General features: G+C 37.8%; 2 protein-coding genes across 5 annotated transcripts in view; both read right to left on the bottom strand.

Annotated features, from left to right (window-relative positions):
* LOC121320065 (receptor-type tyrosine-protein phosphatase beta-like) overlaps nt 1–11,079 on the bottom strand; it is a 49,011-nt gene extending 37,932 nt beyond the window's left edge. Inside the window, exons 1-4 of one of the 2 annotated variants that reach the window (XM_041258221.1) lie at nt 10,599–11,079; nt 9,298–9,699; nt 4,166–6,681; nt 1,131–1,407 (exon numbers count right to left, since the gene is read on the bottom strand). In XM_041258221.1, the coding sequence (XP_041114155.1) occupies nt 1,131–1,407; nt 4,166–6,681; nt 9,298–9,699; nt 10,599–10,653 (3,250 nt within the window). In that variant the 5' untranslated portion in view covers nt 10,654–11,079. Of the gene's footprint in view, nt 1–1,130; nt 1,408–1,855; nt 2,093–4,165; nt 6,682–9,297; nt 9,700–10,598 lie in introns of those variants that run through there. The other variant, XM_041258222.1, reaches the window with a different exon arrangement.
* A 231-nt stretch (nt 11,080–11,310) lies between these two features.
* LOC121320066 (receptor-type tyrosine-protein phosphatase R-like) overlaps nt 11,311–14,717 on the bottom strand; it is a 50,841-nt gene continuing 47,434 nt past the window's right edge. For all 3 annotated transcript variants that reach the window (XM_041258225.1, XM_041258224.1, XM_041258226.1), the window contains one exon: nt 11,311–14,137. In XM_041258225.1, coding sequence (XP_041114159.1) covers nt 14,044–14,137 — 94 coding nt within the window. In that variant the 3' untranslated portion in view covers nt 11,311–14,043. The remainder of the gene's footprint in view (nt 14,138–14,717) is intronic.

Below are 14,717 nucleotides of genomic sequence, written 5' to 3'. Positions count from 1 at the left end.
TACAACTATGGTTACTCCTACTCCTACTCCTACTCCTACTCCTACTACTACTAATAGTATACATTGTGAAAAGCCCCTTAACATCAGTTTATGATAACACTGCTACATTTGATCATAGTACATAAAAAGTAATCTAGTATAACATGAATTTGTTCTTGCCTATAAACATAACTTCAATTACATTAAGACCTTTTTTTGTCACCTAGAATGGAAAAACACACATATAAAATGTTACGTATTTTGACACATTCTATCAAACATATTAGCTACTTTACAAATTCACTGATTACGCGCAAAAAAAGGCCCCTGAAGACCAAATTGTTTACGTTATTTAGGATATAAATTAACAAAAGGTTCGGAGATTGGTGCTCAGTTACTTAATTCCAAGTAAAACTCAAACCAAACGAATATATGTAGTTTAAGTTGCATTGTATTTAAGGTTGAACTATGTTTTCACGGTTAAAGCATGTATACTAAAAATGTTAAAAACCTATACATTTTAAAACATTTAATAGAATTCTAATGCATCATTTTATTTAATTTTATTGGTAAAGAAAAAATAGAGTTCAAGACCAGTTGACTACAGTTAAGGTATGACCACATTCTTTCAATCACTTTCAGCGCAGCTCTAGATAGTAATGGGCAGGAGCGCTTATTAATAACGAAATGAACAAATGCGTGTTATTTGGACTTCAGCGCTGTTGAGAATGTATTTGCGGGTGTTAGATTAAACATTTATACACAAAATATGGTGCACGTTTGATCAGATGCCACCTCAAAATATATACACAAAGGCTGTCATTTCAGGAAACACGTTTGAAAAATAATCGTTTAACGAAATAAGTTCGCAATGTTAAAAAAAACAATTTATTTATTTGATATATATATATATATATTATATATATATATTATATATCTATATATACAATGTGTGTGTGCACAGTCACACGCACACGCACACGCACACACACACACACACACATATATATATATATATATATATATATATATATATATATATATATATATATATATATATATATATATATTATTATTATTATTATTATTATTATAATACATCAACAAAATACCATATTCACTGGTATTTAATAAATGAATGCATAACTTACCTGTCTGAACTGAGATGTTTGTCAGCTCTCCATCCGTCGAAGACAATATCCCCAGGTCATATGCGGTTCCAGGTTCCAGATTTCTAACCTCGCATTCATACGAATCATTGTATCCTATGGGTCGAGCACAGTTTGCAGTTCTGGAATTGTTACAGGTGTGTATGACACTGAAATTGCATGATCTTCCAGCACTCGTCCACTGGAAGAAGACGGAATCCGTGGCGATTCTAGTCTCAGTCAGATTAACGGTGCATTTCACAGGATCAGCAGTGGTATACTGAAAACGGAAACAAAAATAAACTAAACACTCTTCACACAAATAATAATTTAAAACAATGGAAGACTAGATATTTTAAAAAAGTATATTCGACCTAAACAAAGGCATTTGGATCTGGTGAGGTTCTTTTGAACCAAAATGAAATTCGCTGGTTTATGTATTTATTTATTTGAGTGAAAAAGGAAATCAAGTTGTTAATGTTGACTCTTTAAACTAAACTTCTGGGTTGATTGCTGTTAGTTTTGTTGTTTTATTTTACTTTCACAAGAACAAAGCAAACTGAATTGTGCTAAATCTGTCAACACACGTATACATTCAGTTAAAAAAAATGAGAACAGTTTGTCTTGTCTGTATGCTATAAAAAGAAAGAAAACATGTAAATATCAGGCCAAGGTGTATCACATGGTGAAAAAAAGAAAATAAATCGACAGTACAGCACTCAGTTTACCTTAATTACACACGAGGCTATCCGCAGTATTACAAATCCAACTTCCCATCTCAGCATTGCGAACGCAGTGGTTTTAAATAATCCTTAACAACCTAATATATAATAATAGCTGAAAATCCCTCAAAAACATAGCATATATTCACAAATAATGTGATCTTTTTAAAAAAAATCTAAAAAGGCTATGTATTCGAAAAGACCAACATAGTAGCGAATCCAGTTTTTATTTCCCCGTTGCAGCCGAATTTACCACAATATTCCGTTGGGATTCTTCTCAGATCCTTGGAAATCGGCAATGGTGGCATTCAAGGGGGCATTTGTTTGGAGATGTGACGAGACTGTGCAGCTCGCAGCCTCCTGCAGTTCCCACGCTGCCATCCTGACCCACTGAGAATACTGAACCGCTTCCATGTACTTCCTCAATCAAGAGTGAATTTCCTCGGCTCTTTCCAAATTACTAGTCCAGACCTGGGACTCCACGTATAGCGCACCAAGACAACGCCTTCAAACAAGAAATGCAATTTCCATACTCAGAAAAGCTTCGATTCTACAAGATTCCAAGAACCATGCACTTGATCCTTTTGCGTGTGATCTTATTTTTAACCCCTCATATTTGTCCACTTTAAATCTTAAACGCGTCCCTTTCTCTACCTATCAGACCTTCCTCAAAGCGCTTCACACTTTCACTTGTTCGAAGGTTTACCTTGTGTTACCCCCCTGCTTCTCCTCTTACTCCCACTTTCTTGCACACCACCCACCCTCTTCCTTCCTGGCTCTCACACCCGGGACTCGTTCCTTTGTTTTCTTTTGTTCATTTTTTGGGGGTATGTGTTTCTTAAAGCTACCGTAAATCCGCTGTATTGTACTTGTTATTTTTTAAAAATCTGTTCTATCATGTTTGGCTTTTCGTTTAATTTAATTTGGGGTATTATAAACACGATGCAACAGGCTGCATTTCTTTTTTTTAATCAAAAAAGGCCAGATTTACCAAAAAAAAAAAAAAAAAGATATGCATCAATTAAAAGCTAGTTTAATAAAGTAGTTCTGAGAAAATACTTCCATCATGAATGAGCTTACATCGAAAGTGCAAACTCACTGACACAGTACGATATGAACTACGGAAGGACAGACACAAGGAATCACGCTGTAATTCACAAAAAGGACTGTGGGAGACTGCAGCTTTCACTTGGCAACTCTGTGAAAAGTTGCGGACAGTTTCAGGTCTGATTTAAAACGTTCTAAAACGTCACTTGTGAATAAAGCATTTTCAAAGAAGAAATCATTTAGACCAGACAGTGCTCCAGTTAAATCAAAACGTGATTTTAAAATGTAAGCGACGCTGCTGCACACCTCAAACTAACCACCGCGTAAACAGGTATAGTGATATGTATTTAAAACACATTAAGGACAAATGTAAATATTTGTAAAGCTTCACTTTCTTCTTCTTCTTCTTCTTCCAGTAGTTTTCAAGTTAGGTAGTCGAGGTTCAATGCTTCACAGCGTCCGTGAAGCCACAAATATGCATGGCCTTTCCTTCAGTGAGTATTGGATAGATTATACGTGGCTCTGGTTCTGGTGACTGCAATCACATTCTCATAACAGAAAATGTTCTGTGATTATACTGGCTTTAACAGCTATATGACAAGTTAACATTTTAAAAAACGATAATCTTCGTTGTTCTTTATGTATTTGTATAGTGAAGATTATTATAGGTGGTATAACATTGGACATTACTCAGACTAGTTCATATTAGGGATATAAGCCAAAAACAAGACCCATCAAATATGCGCTTATATGTTGGTGTTGCATCAATACGTTCATGCATTTGTATAAAAAGTGGGGGACTGGGCACGAAGCAGTGACCCAGCACACCTTAACCACTACAGGGAAGAACTGGCCTCCTCTGGCTTTGTGGTTTTAGACCTTTTAACCTCATCTCATCTCACCGACAGGGTCAGAATCTGTAACGGAAGTGTATCACACAACACTGCTAGTTACATTTGCCGCTACCGGACCTAAGTACATACATACACACTTGTCAATAATGTAAAATAATGTAGAATGATTCTATGTATACTACCAATTCCATTTACATTGAATTATATGTGTATATCATCAATATATAACAATAATAATAAAAAAAGGAAAATAGAAAAACACAATGGTGCTGACCTACAAACATCTTTACTCCAGTTTAACAGAAAGTATAATAAAAATAATAATAATAATAATAATAATAATAATAATAATAATAATAATAATAATAATAATAATAATAAACACAGTAAAGGATTGCTTCAAGTTAGGACTCACCTGTTCAGTTGTGTAGGTGGTGTCTGAGGTGTAGTCTGTAGTTGACAAAGGTGCTCCTGTAGTTTGGGTCGAAGTCAGCCCATGGAGAGGATCTGTTTTAGTGCTGAATACTGTGGGGTTTTCAGGGGTGCTGGGAGCGACTGTTTCAGTGTTAGAAGCAAAAAGGGATTTCAGGATCTTCATAATTTTACTTGTGCTTGTAGTTGTACTGGAGTTTGTAATTGTACTAGTGCTCATTGCCACAGCTGTGACAGTGCTTGGACTTGTGACAGTGCTTGCAGCTGTGACAGTGCTTCCAGCTATAATAGTGCTTGCAGCTGTGTCAGTGCTTGCAGCTGTGACAGTGCTTCCAGCTATAATAGTGCTTGCAGCTGTGACGGTGCTTGTAGCTGTGTCAGTGCTTGCAGCTGTGTCGGTGCTTGCAGATGTGTTTGTGCTTGCACCTGTGACAGTGCTTTCAGCTATAATAGTGCTTGCAGCTGTGACGGTGCTTGTAGCTGTGTCAGTGCTTGCAGCTATGATAGTGCTTGCACCTGTGACAGTGCTTGCACCTCTGACGGTGCTTGCAGTTGTGTCAGTGCTTGCAGATATAATAGTGCTTGAAGCTGTGTCAGTGCTTGCAGCTATAACAGTGCTTGCAGCTGTGTCAGTGCTTGCAGCTATAATAGTGCTTGCAACTGTGTCAGTGCTTGCAGCTGTGTCAGTGCTTGCAGCTGTGTTTGTGCTTGCACCTGTGACAGTGCTTTCAGCTATAATAGTGCTTGTAGCTGTGTCAGTGCTTGCAGCTGTGTCAGTGCTTGCAGATGTGTTTGTGCTTGCAGCTGTGACGGTGCTTGCAGCTATAATAGTGCTTGCAGCTGTGACGGTGCTTGTAGCTGTGTCAGTGCTTGCAGCTATGATAGTGCTTGCACCTGTGACAGTGCTTGCACCTCTGACGGTGCTTGCAGTTGTGTCAGTGCTTGCAGATATAATAGTGCTTGAAGCTGTGTCAGTGCTTGCAGCTATAACAGTGCTTGCAGCTGTGTCAGTGCTTGCAGCTATATTAGTGCTTGCAACTGTGTCAGTGCTTGTACCTGTGTCAGTGATTGCAGCTGTGTCAGTGCTTGCAACTGTGTCCGTGCTTGTACCTGTGTCAGTGCTTGCAGCTGTGTCAGTGCTTGCAGATATAATAGTGCTTGCAGCTGTGTCAGTGCTTGCAGCTGTGTCAGTGCTTGCAGCTGTGACGGTGCTTGCAACTGTGTCCGTGCTTGCAGCTGTGACAGTGTTTGCAGCTATAATAATGCTTGCAGCTGTGACGGTGCTTGCAGCTGTGTTGGTGCTTGCAGCTATACTAGTGCTTGCAGCTGTGTCAGTGCTTGTAGCTGTGTTGGTGCTTGCAGCTGTGTCAGTGCTTGTAGCTGTGTTGGTGCTTGTAGCTGTGTCAGTGCTTGTAGCTGTGTCGGTACTTGTAGCTGTGTCAGTGCTTGCAGCTGTGTCAGTGCTTGTAGCTGTGACAGTGCTTGCAGCTGTGTCAGTGCTTTCAGCTATAATAGTGCTTGTAGCTGTGTCAGTGCTTGTAGCTGTGTTGGTGCTTGTAGCTGTGTCGGTGCTTGCAGCTGTGTCAGTGCTTGCAGCTGTGTTGGTGCTTGCAGCTGTGTCAGTGCTTGCAGCTATAATAGTGCTTGCAGCTGTGTCAGTGCTTGCAGCTGTGTCAGTGCTTGTAGCTGTGGCAGTGCTTGCAGCTATAATAGTGCTTGTAGCTGTGTCAGTGCTTGTAGCTGTGTCGGTGCTTGTAGCTGTGTTGGTGCTTGTAGCTGTGTCGGTGCTTGCAGCTGTGTCAGTGCTTGCAGCTGTGTTGGTGCTTGCAGCTATGTCAGTGCTTGCAGCTATAATAGTGCTTGCAGCTGTGTCAGTGCTTGTAGCTGTGGCAGTGCTTGCAGCTATAATAGTGCTTGTAGCTGTGTCAGTGCTTGTAGCTGTGTCGGTGCTTGTAGCTGTGTCAGTGCTTGCAGCTGTGTCAGTGCTTGCAGCTGTGTCGGTGCTTGCAGCTGTGTTGGTGCTTGCAGCTGTGTTAGTACTTGCAGCTGTGTCAGTGCTTGCCGCTCTATCAGAGCTTGTGGCTGCAATAGTATTTGAAGCTGAACTTGAACTTGTAGCTGCACTAGTATTAGTGTCTGCTTTTGTGCTTGTGGCTGCACTAGTGCTTGTGGTTGTGACTGCAATTGTTCTTGTGGCTGCAGTAGTATTTGCAGTTGCACTTGTGACTGGGACTTTCGTGGTTGTAGCTGCAGCTGCAACAGTGCTTGTGGTTGCAACAGTGCTTGTGGCTGCAATAGTGCTTGCAGCTGCACTTGTACTTGTGGCTGCTCTTGTTCTTTTGGTTGTAATAGTACTTGTGACTGGGACTTTCGTGGTTGTAGCTGCAGCTGCAATGGTGCTTGTAGCTGCAATAGTGCTTGTGGCTGCTAGAGTTCTTATATAACTTTTAGCTGTAGTTGTTGGGAGAAATGCTGTGATACTTTCTAGTTTGACAGGACCTGTAAGAAATAACAAAAATACCATCGGAATGAGGTCTAAAACATCTATAGAATACATGCTACAGAATATTGCAGACCAACAGCACTGCCCCAGCACGTCCTCATAGTTATATAGACTGAATCATTCACGTTCAAACAGGCAAAACATGTTAAGTTGAGCATGACCATGTGTTTTCAGTAACCTAGTAATGGCAAATACTGCAAAGCTTGACCTATACTCCATAAACACTGTTTTTGTTTCTTTATCCATTGCTAGTCTAATGCAGTTTTAGTCTCAAACCTATCAATTCAACATAAAATTAATGATTTGTAAAGCAACTACTGAATTGAATTATGTAGTCAGAAACCAAAATATTTTTTGCTAACCTATGTAATCAAGGCAACTACTTGTACTATATTTCATAGGAAAAGAGGCATATTTGCTGTGTCGAGATTTCTGCTTATTCTGCCTGGTTATCGGTAAGGTGTCTTTGAGTGGCTGTAGTTACCCAGCTGTCCATCTGTATAGCTTTAAGTATGCAGGTTAGTTTACACTAAATAAAGTCAATATATCATGTTTCTTTATTCTACACAAGCAGGAGAATTGCGTGAGTGATTTGAATGTTCAAACTTGCAAAAAAAAAAAAACAGACTATTGCCAATTACCATTAGGAACCCAAACCCGTGAATCTCCTATCACAGGAGAATGACCATGCTGGGTGAATTGCTATAGGCCTCTGTGTCTTGGGACAATGAATCAAAACATGTGCATGTCACCCAGGCCCATCTTACGTTTGATTTTTTTACAGCGATTGTCAATATGGTATTAGAGGACAAGTTAGCAAAACAAACGTATACTAGTTTTATCTATACCGGTATTTACAACAGATAATATCCATTAATTTTAACTGAATACGCCAGTATTAGCGAGATTGTATTGAGGATATTTTTTCTAATATAGTGGGTTGATTGTATTATCTAGGTTGTAACAGAATACTGTATGGATTACCAGGATATATCTTCTCCGAAAACGGTTGATGGGCTGGTATTTTCCTTACAGTATTTTTTTCTACATATTAACTAATCCTTCAAAAGGTTTCTACAGTTGGTGTGTTGATGTTGCACAAATTGAGAATCAGACCCATTCCATACTGGCTAAGGCTACCTACCTCTTTCTATACTTCTGAAGGACACCGGTTTAGTAAGTCTCATTAGTTTATTGATAAGTGTATGTTCCTTTCCAAATAATAATAATAATAATAATAATAATAATAATAATAATAATAATAATTTGTATATGCTTTTACATACTTTTGTCATAATAACTATCTTTTAGAAAAGTCAAATTGAGAGAAAAGATTTGAGAAAAATGTTTTGCGTGTCATGATTCTTGAGTGATTACAAATGAAACAGTGTGGCATCTTCTGTTACAGAACAAAAACACCACAAATAAGCTAAATACGTTAAAAAAACCCCAAAAAACAGCATCCTTAATGTGACGTCAGCGTGTCCACTCGTGGTCAACTCGGGACATCCATAATTTCAGTTACACTTTTAGGTTAATTGACATACTACTTGTCATGACTAAACTTTTTTTTACAGAGGGTTCCTGGGTGTTCTATCTCAAGCCCTAAAAAAAATAGCGTGCCAGAACGTGCATTGTAAAAGAACCATCGTTAAACACAAATCACTCATCTAGACAGATAAAACCATTAGATGATTCGACGCTTCATACTTGGACTCTAGAACGCCCATCCTTTCTGAAGAGTGCATCATAAGAAGTTTGCGCTGACGGAAGGCCCAGCAAGGTTAATTATTGAATCTGTTTGTGTGGCCGTAACCACTTCATAGACAAGGTTGCACGAACTTATCATTTGCAGTCCAGTACTGCCAAATCTGCCAGGAAGAGGAGAAATTGCTTATGAAATTCCTGTGCCTGTGTGTTGAGTCTGTCAAATCCTGAAGCGCAATGTGCAGGGAAATGGGTATCAAAGGCAATATCCTTTGCTTTCATTTTGATAAATCTCAAAGTGCATATATAAGATTTTACACGTTTTTTACTCCTACCTTTTGAAATTGCATATTTTGTGCCACATATTTTCCCTTTCCATTGTCTTAGAAGTGAACTGATAAAATCTACAATTTCACACCAAGATTAGGCCATATATATATATATACACACACACACACACACACACACACACACACACACATATATATATATATACACACACACACACACACACACACACACACACACACACACATATATATATATATATATTATATATATATATTATATATATATATATAAATTATATTGTCATTAATATATATATATATATATATATATTTACAGGTGCATGTATCGTTCTGTATGGTTACTTTTTAATAAAATGAAAAATATTTACGAAAACATTTACAAATGTTTTTACATAATTATGTATTTATTTCATAACTGAACCTATTTTGTTAAACAATTTTTTAATTAAAGAAAACCATTTTTGGTAACCCCATTAAGTGTTGAGTAAGTAAAAAAAAAACAAAAAAAAAAAAACAATAAACAAGAGGTGGTGATGAGTGTAGGTTGCATTACATCCTATTTTCCAAAACAACAACACACACACAGTATCTCACCTTTCTTTGCACACAGACTGCCCGTGACCACCTTTCCCCCGGGGTCGACCTCGTACTTGGTCCAGTTTGAATACCTCTTTCCGGTCTTCACGACGACACGCGGTCCCTGTTTCTTCAGGTAGAGAGGGCTGTCTGCTACCCCGAGAAGACCCGCCGCCTCGCAGGAGCTCCAGCTCGGTGCGGCAGAACAGTTACCAAGGGAGGCCAAGCGAGCGTGGCTGGGCAGGGAGCTGGAGATGTCTGCCCACAAGCACCTGGACGAGTGGACGTGGAGAAGCTTGTCTTCCTGTGTCCACTTCCACTGTTGACTGGGACTGGTCGCATTGCACGTCCCCAACTTCACCAGCACAATATTGTTTAACAGACACAGCCCTTTGTGGACGTGAGCAATAAGGAAACCCTCTACAAACGAAATTAATGAAATGATTTAAAAACTTTAAACCGTTCATAATGTACATTGTACTTATTTCATAGCTGTATTTATGGGCAATTGTGAATGTACAGATACACACAAATGTACATTTTATATGAATAATATTAAAAAAAAAAAAAAAAAAAAAAACAAAAACAACAACAGCATCAAAAAAACAAACAAACATAATATATGTTACTAAAAATGTATTGGGCAACCTTGTGAACCCGAAATGTATCATTTATTGATATGTCGTTTTGAACTATCAAACGAATACTGCAGCAAAGTTAATACGCGTGTATGCAAATAGACTAGAGCCTGTGTAGATATAAAGTCTCGTTGAACACTGCTTCCTGGGATAATACCGACACAGCTCTCAGCATTTCCTTTACAATGGGGGCCCAGCACTAATTAAGATTACTGGCGGTGTAACTATTACTCTAGAATTAAAATAAACCATTAACAAAATTGAGGAATGTCCTGAAGGCTGTTTTGTTTATATGTGAGTTGCTACTCCGAATAACTACTGTACAGTAAGTAAAGTCCAACATCTGTAGGCATTTACCTTAAAGTAAAAAGGCTGTGCACTCAATTTAAACTATTTTTTTGGGACGAACATACCTGCTGTTTAAAAAAATAAAATAAACAGTTTATTGTTTGTTTTCTTTAAAAGAAATAATGAACACATCACTGCCCTTGTTGGTCCTATTTATTGCCATTATGTGAACTACTGACTACAGTGCGAGTCCAGGATATATTTCCGTTAGGTTCTGGCTAACACTATCTAATCAAGACCTGATAAGTTTCTTTGGAACTGAGTCTCAGATCGAAAACAATAGGGTGCTCATACACAAATAATTAAATACAATTATAACGAAGCGCTACTTACCCGAAGAAGGTAAAGGCAGAAACGTCAATATCCCAACCAAGAATAACGCATCCATTTTTACACGCAACGCAGTTTCATGTTGCCACTACATTCAGATGAGCAAGTTAAGGAAAAAAGAGAGGAAATGCGCCTTCAGGGGAAAAGTCAATGACGAGCACTTCCTTCTATTCAATTGTTTTTAGAGTTTCAGGCGAGATTGTCATTTAGTGTGGCTCTTTAAAATGGAGCTATTATCTATTCAGATTGTTTTAAAATTGCTTTATAGAAATGACAGTTGAAGGTAGGCCACAGCACACATTCAAATCACAGCGTGACTCCATTGTAAATGTGGCGCCCAGCGAGTTGTTTTTTGAAAGGGCAATTTTCTTTAATTAAATGTTTGTGCTGTACCACGTTCATGACGACAGATACTGTAATTTAGATTCTGCTAAATCGACTGAATTACATTTCGTAAGCAAGTCTATCACTGAAGCAAGAACAACATGTTTTGAGAAATATGAACCAGGAAACATACGTTTATTTAGTGATTTTGTTTTAGCTGGAAAGGGAACGGTTTTAAATAATAATGATAATAATACAAACTAAAACAAAAGCAGTCCTGTTGTGAAATATTGGGATATACCTGCGGGTAAAGCGTTCGTTAGAGGAACATCCATCACGCGTTTATAGCAAAGCTCTGTATTTTACAAAGTTCAACACATATCGTTTTAAAATAGTATAAGTTTATTGGCAGTATAGTATATAATATAAAGTTCAACAGCGAGGAATGACAGTACAGGATACCCGCTCATCTTACACTGCAGAATTTAGAACTGTATCCATGTAAATATAACCCTTCTACAAGACGTCATTTTGAAATCGTTTCCTGCAGAACCTATAAAACCATTAGCAGCACTGATGCCCGTATTATTTTGCCCTGTATTCTCTTAATGTACCATATGTATATAGTATAGATGTATGTATATATAAATATGTATATATTATAGGTAGTCAACATATCACAACATTCACTTTGATAATAATATATGGGAAAAGCTCATTATATGACATATAAATATTTAGCCATCAAGCCCACAGATAAAACCTCTAAAAACAGTAAACAATATACATGACAACATTGTATATTGAGAAACATTGAGTAAAATCAGCATTGTGCATTGTAACTGCTACATAGATCAGCTATAAATAGCCATGTATCTTTTAACTTGTATCACAAATAAAAAAAGAAAAATGTTATATACAAAAAGAATGTAATTTAAAAAGTTTCCATAGTCAAAACAATCTTTTTCTTTCCTTTTTTAAAATCTAAAGTTAAAACACTTGCAGTTTTAGCAGCAAGACTCTTATGTGGTCATGACGTATGTGAGCCACAAAATGAATAGCACTTTTGCATGTACATTATCATTCACAATACATGTATATAAAAGGTAGAGAACTGGGGAACATTTACACACAGATCCTCATAGTCTGAACATAAAACTGATTGTAAACCACTGAGGCATGAGGAGTTAATATGGGTAAATATTACACTTACAAATGATTCTTCACATATACATTTGCCGTGGCAGAAATTCAAATCTCGTGAAATGTTGCCATTAGAAATGCCAAGAAGAGATGCTTTTGATCAAAATGGACCATGGAAAGAAGGAAGTCAAACCAATGTTCAAGGAAAATATCATCTGTACAGGCTTGTGTTCCCAAATAAAAGATCAATGTTTTTTTTTTTTTTTTTTTTTTTTTTTTAACACTAATGTCTCGACTTCTTTTAGTACAGACTTGTATTAGTGGAGGTCGTCAAAGCAGTATGTTTGTTTTTTTGGTCAGCTATTAGAATGTTTCCGGACCATAATCTGCAAACCGCATGCGTGTTTGTGTGGAGCTGTTCACACGTCAGAGGCAGGGACTTAAACGCTATAGCAGGCTGCATCCGTTACCCGATTTTACAGTGTCTGGATCACTGTACCAGACCCTTTGTGTTGACTTGTGTGCACTGGTGCAATAGGATTAAACCTTAACGGGTAACATTTTACACAGTGTCTCCAATTACTCTGTATTTACATATCAGTTCATTGGTAAATAAACATTTTACAGTGTCTCTAATTACTCTGTATTTACATATCAGTTCATTGGTAAATAAACACTTTACAGTGTCTCTAATCACTGTGTATTTACATAGTAGTTATTTAGTAAATACATGCGTATTTATACATAATTACAATGTTATTATGCATAGCTACAGTGTTTTGCATGACACAACCCTAGTCCTATCCCTAACCCTAACCCTAACTCTAAACCTAACAATAACTAATCTAACCCTAAGCCTTTTCTGTTACAATTATGTACCTTACATATGTCGGGCAAAAAGATGTACACGTTAAGTACATTGTAACTATGCATAAATACACAGTAATTAGAGACCATGTAAAGTGTTACCCCTTAATGACTGAATATTGGATGTGTAAGAGCTGGCATGCCACATGTTAAAAAGCAGCACTGAAACCAAAAGCAAAACACCAGCTCCCAATAACAATGCTAGTCTGATTTCTTTTCAGTATCACTTCATCAGCACACTGTCTTTTCAGAAATGATTCCCATCTTCATCACTGTTCATCACCAATTCTGGGGCTCGCAGATCACTGGGGAAACTTAATTCTATGTATTTATTTTTCTGGTACTGTAGTATTTTCTTTAAAACTTCAATAGTTTACTTATCTACTGTTTGTTCTGTACATTTGTATCATTGCTGGTGGCTTCATTCCCTCTCAACACTCAAGATACTGTGTTTCTCTGTTGCCTTTTCCTTAATTCAAATAGAAAGTGACAACATGCTGTCCTTAACCCAGGACCACAGCTGTATCCCATGGGCTATTCTGATCAGAACAGCTCAAGTATTGATATAACAGTCTTTGTAATTCTTAACTTCTACCAGGAGAATGCTAAACTCTGCATATACAGATCAACAAAGAAGACAAAGAATCAGTCAAAATCAAACATTTCATATTTTTTTATATATAAACAAGAAAAGATTTTAAAAACTACCTTCAGTTTTTAGACTACCTTTCAGTTCCATGTACATTAGAAATGCAATAGTATTTTACACGTGACAGAATTTTACACGTGATAGAATTTATCATTTTACTGGTAGAGGCTTGGCGATTGGAACATGTTCCGGTTTGAATTTCTGCAACAAAATATAAACAGGAATATACAAGATTCTTATAAGCAAGTTCAGCAGCTTATGTGATAAAGACACTACATTCATTTACAGATAGTGTTACACTTCCTCTGGGCTTGTCTACCCTTCAATAGCTGCACGCGTGCTCACCACAGAGGGTTTGCCCTGCAGGCTAGTGCTCCTTGGATAAGTCTCTGCCAGCAGTAATAGGATTACCTGCAGATTGTTCTTCAATTAAACCACATGTCAGGAAAACCACTCCCTGCCTTCTCATTGGCCGGCATCAGCTGAGAGTCTGCTTTCATACAGGCTCAGGGTGTGGTGGATAAACTCGTACTGCTCTCCTGTCTGGACCATGCCTCCCCTGCAAACAACAGATACAGCAAAGAGGGAGGTTAGTGGAATAGCAGCCGCTGTAGGTATGGCTTTATTAAAGGGCCACGTATTTATTTCTGGTGTCTCCGCTAGGGGTGTACTGGTTCACTGTGTGTTGATGAAATCGTGATATTTCCTTTTCATGATATACTGTATTGTAATGGAGATGTATATCATGTGTATTGTAAGACTAAAATCACTGAGTAGCTACTTTGTAGTCCACCACAGGGTTCACTGTTGGTAACTAAATGTGATTTAATGTTTGTCTTAACAAAACAGTCCTTTACTAATGGTGATTTGATCTTATTACACATCATACAGTGTAGCCCCTTCAGGAGCAGAATATATATCGGAATTCGAATCTCAGCTTGACCTACAAATCGTGATGCATACCGCTTTGTGACATCAGTGTGTCGTTACACATCAAGTGATTGGCATGAAAAAGTAGTTCACTGAGCACAATTCCAGTATTTGATGGCCTTGTGGTGTGCGTTTTAGACAAATATCCATTGGGGGCTATAGAACTGGCTACCCAGTAAATGAATGCATTACACCAACTAATTAAGAAA

The sequence above is a fragment of the Polyodon spathula genome, chromosome 8, assembly GCF_017654505.1.
Source record: "Polyodon spathula isolate WHYD16114869_AA chromosome 8, ASM1765450v1, whole genome shotgun sequence".
NCBI classification, from domain to species: Eukaryota; Metazoa; Chordata; class Actinopteri; order Acipenseriformes; family Polyodontidae; genus Polyodon; species Polyodon spathula.
The sequence above is the reverse complement of the archived record's forward strand: the minus strand, read 5'-3'. Positions and strand labels throughout refer to the sequence as shown.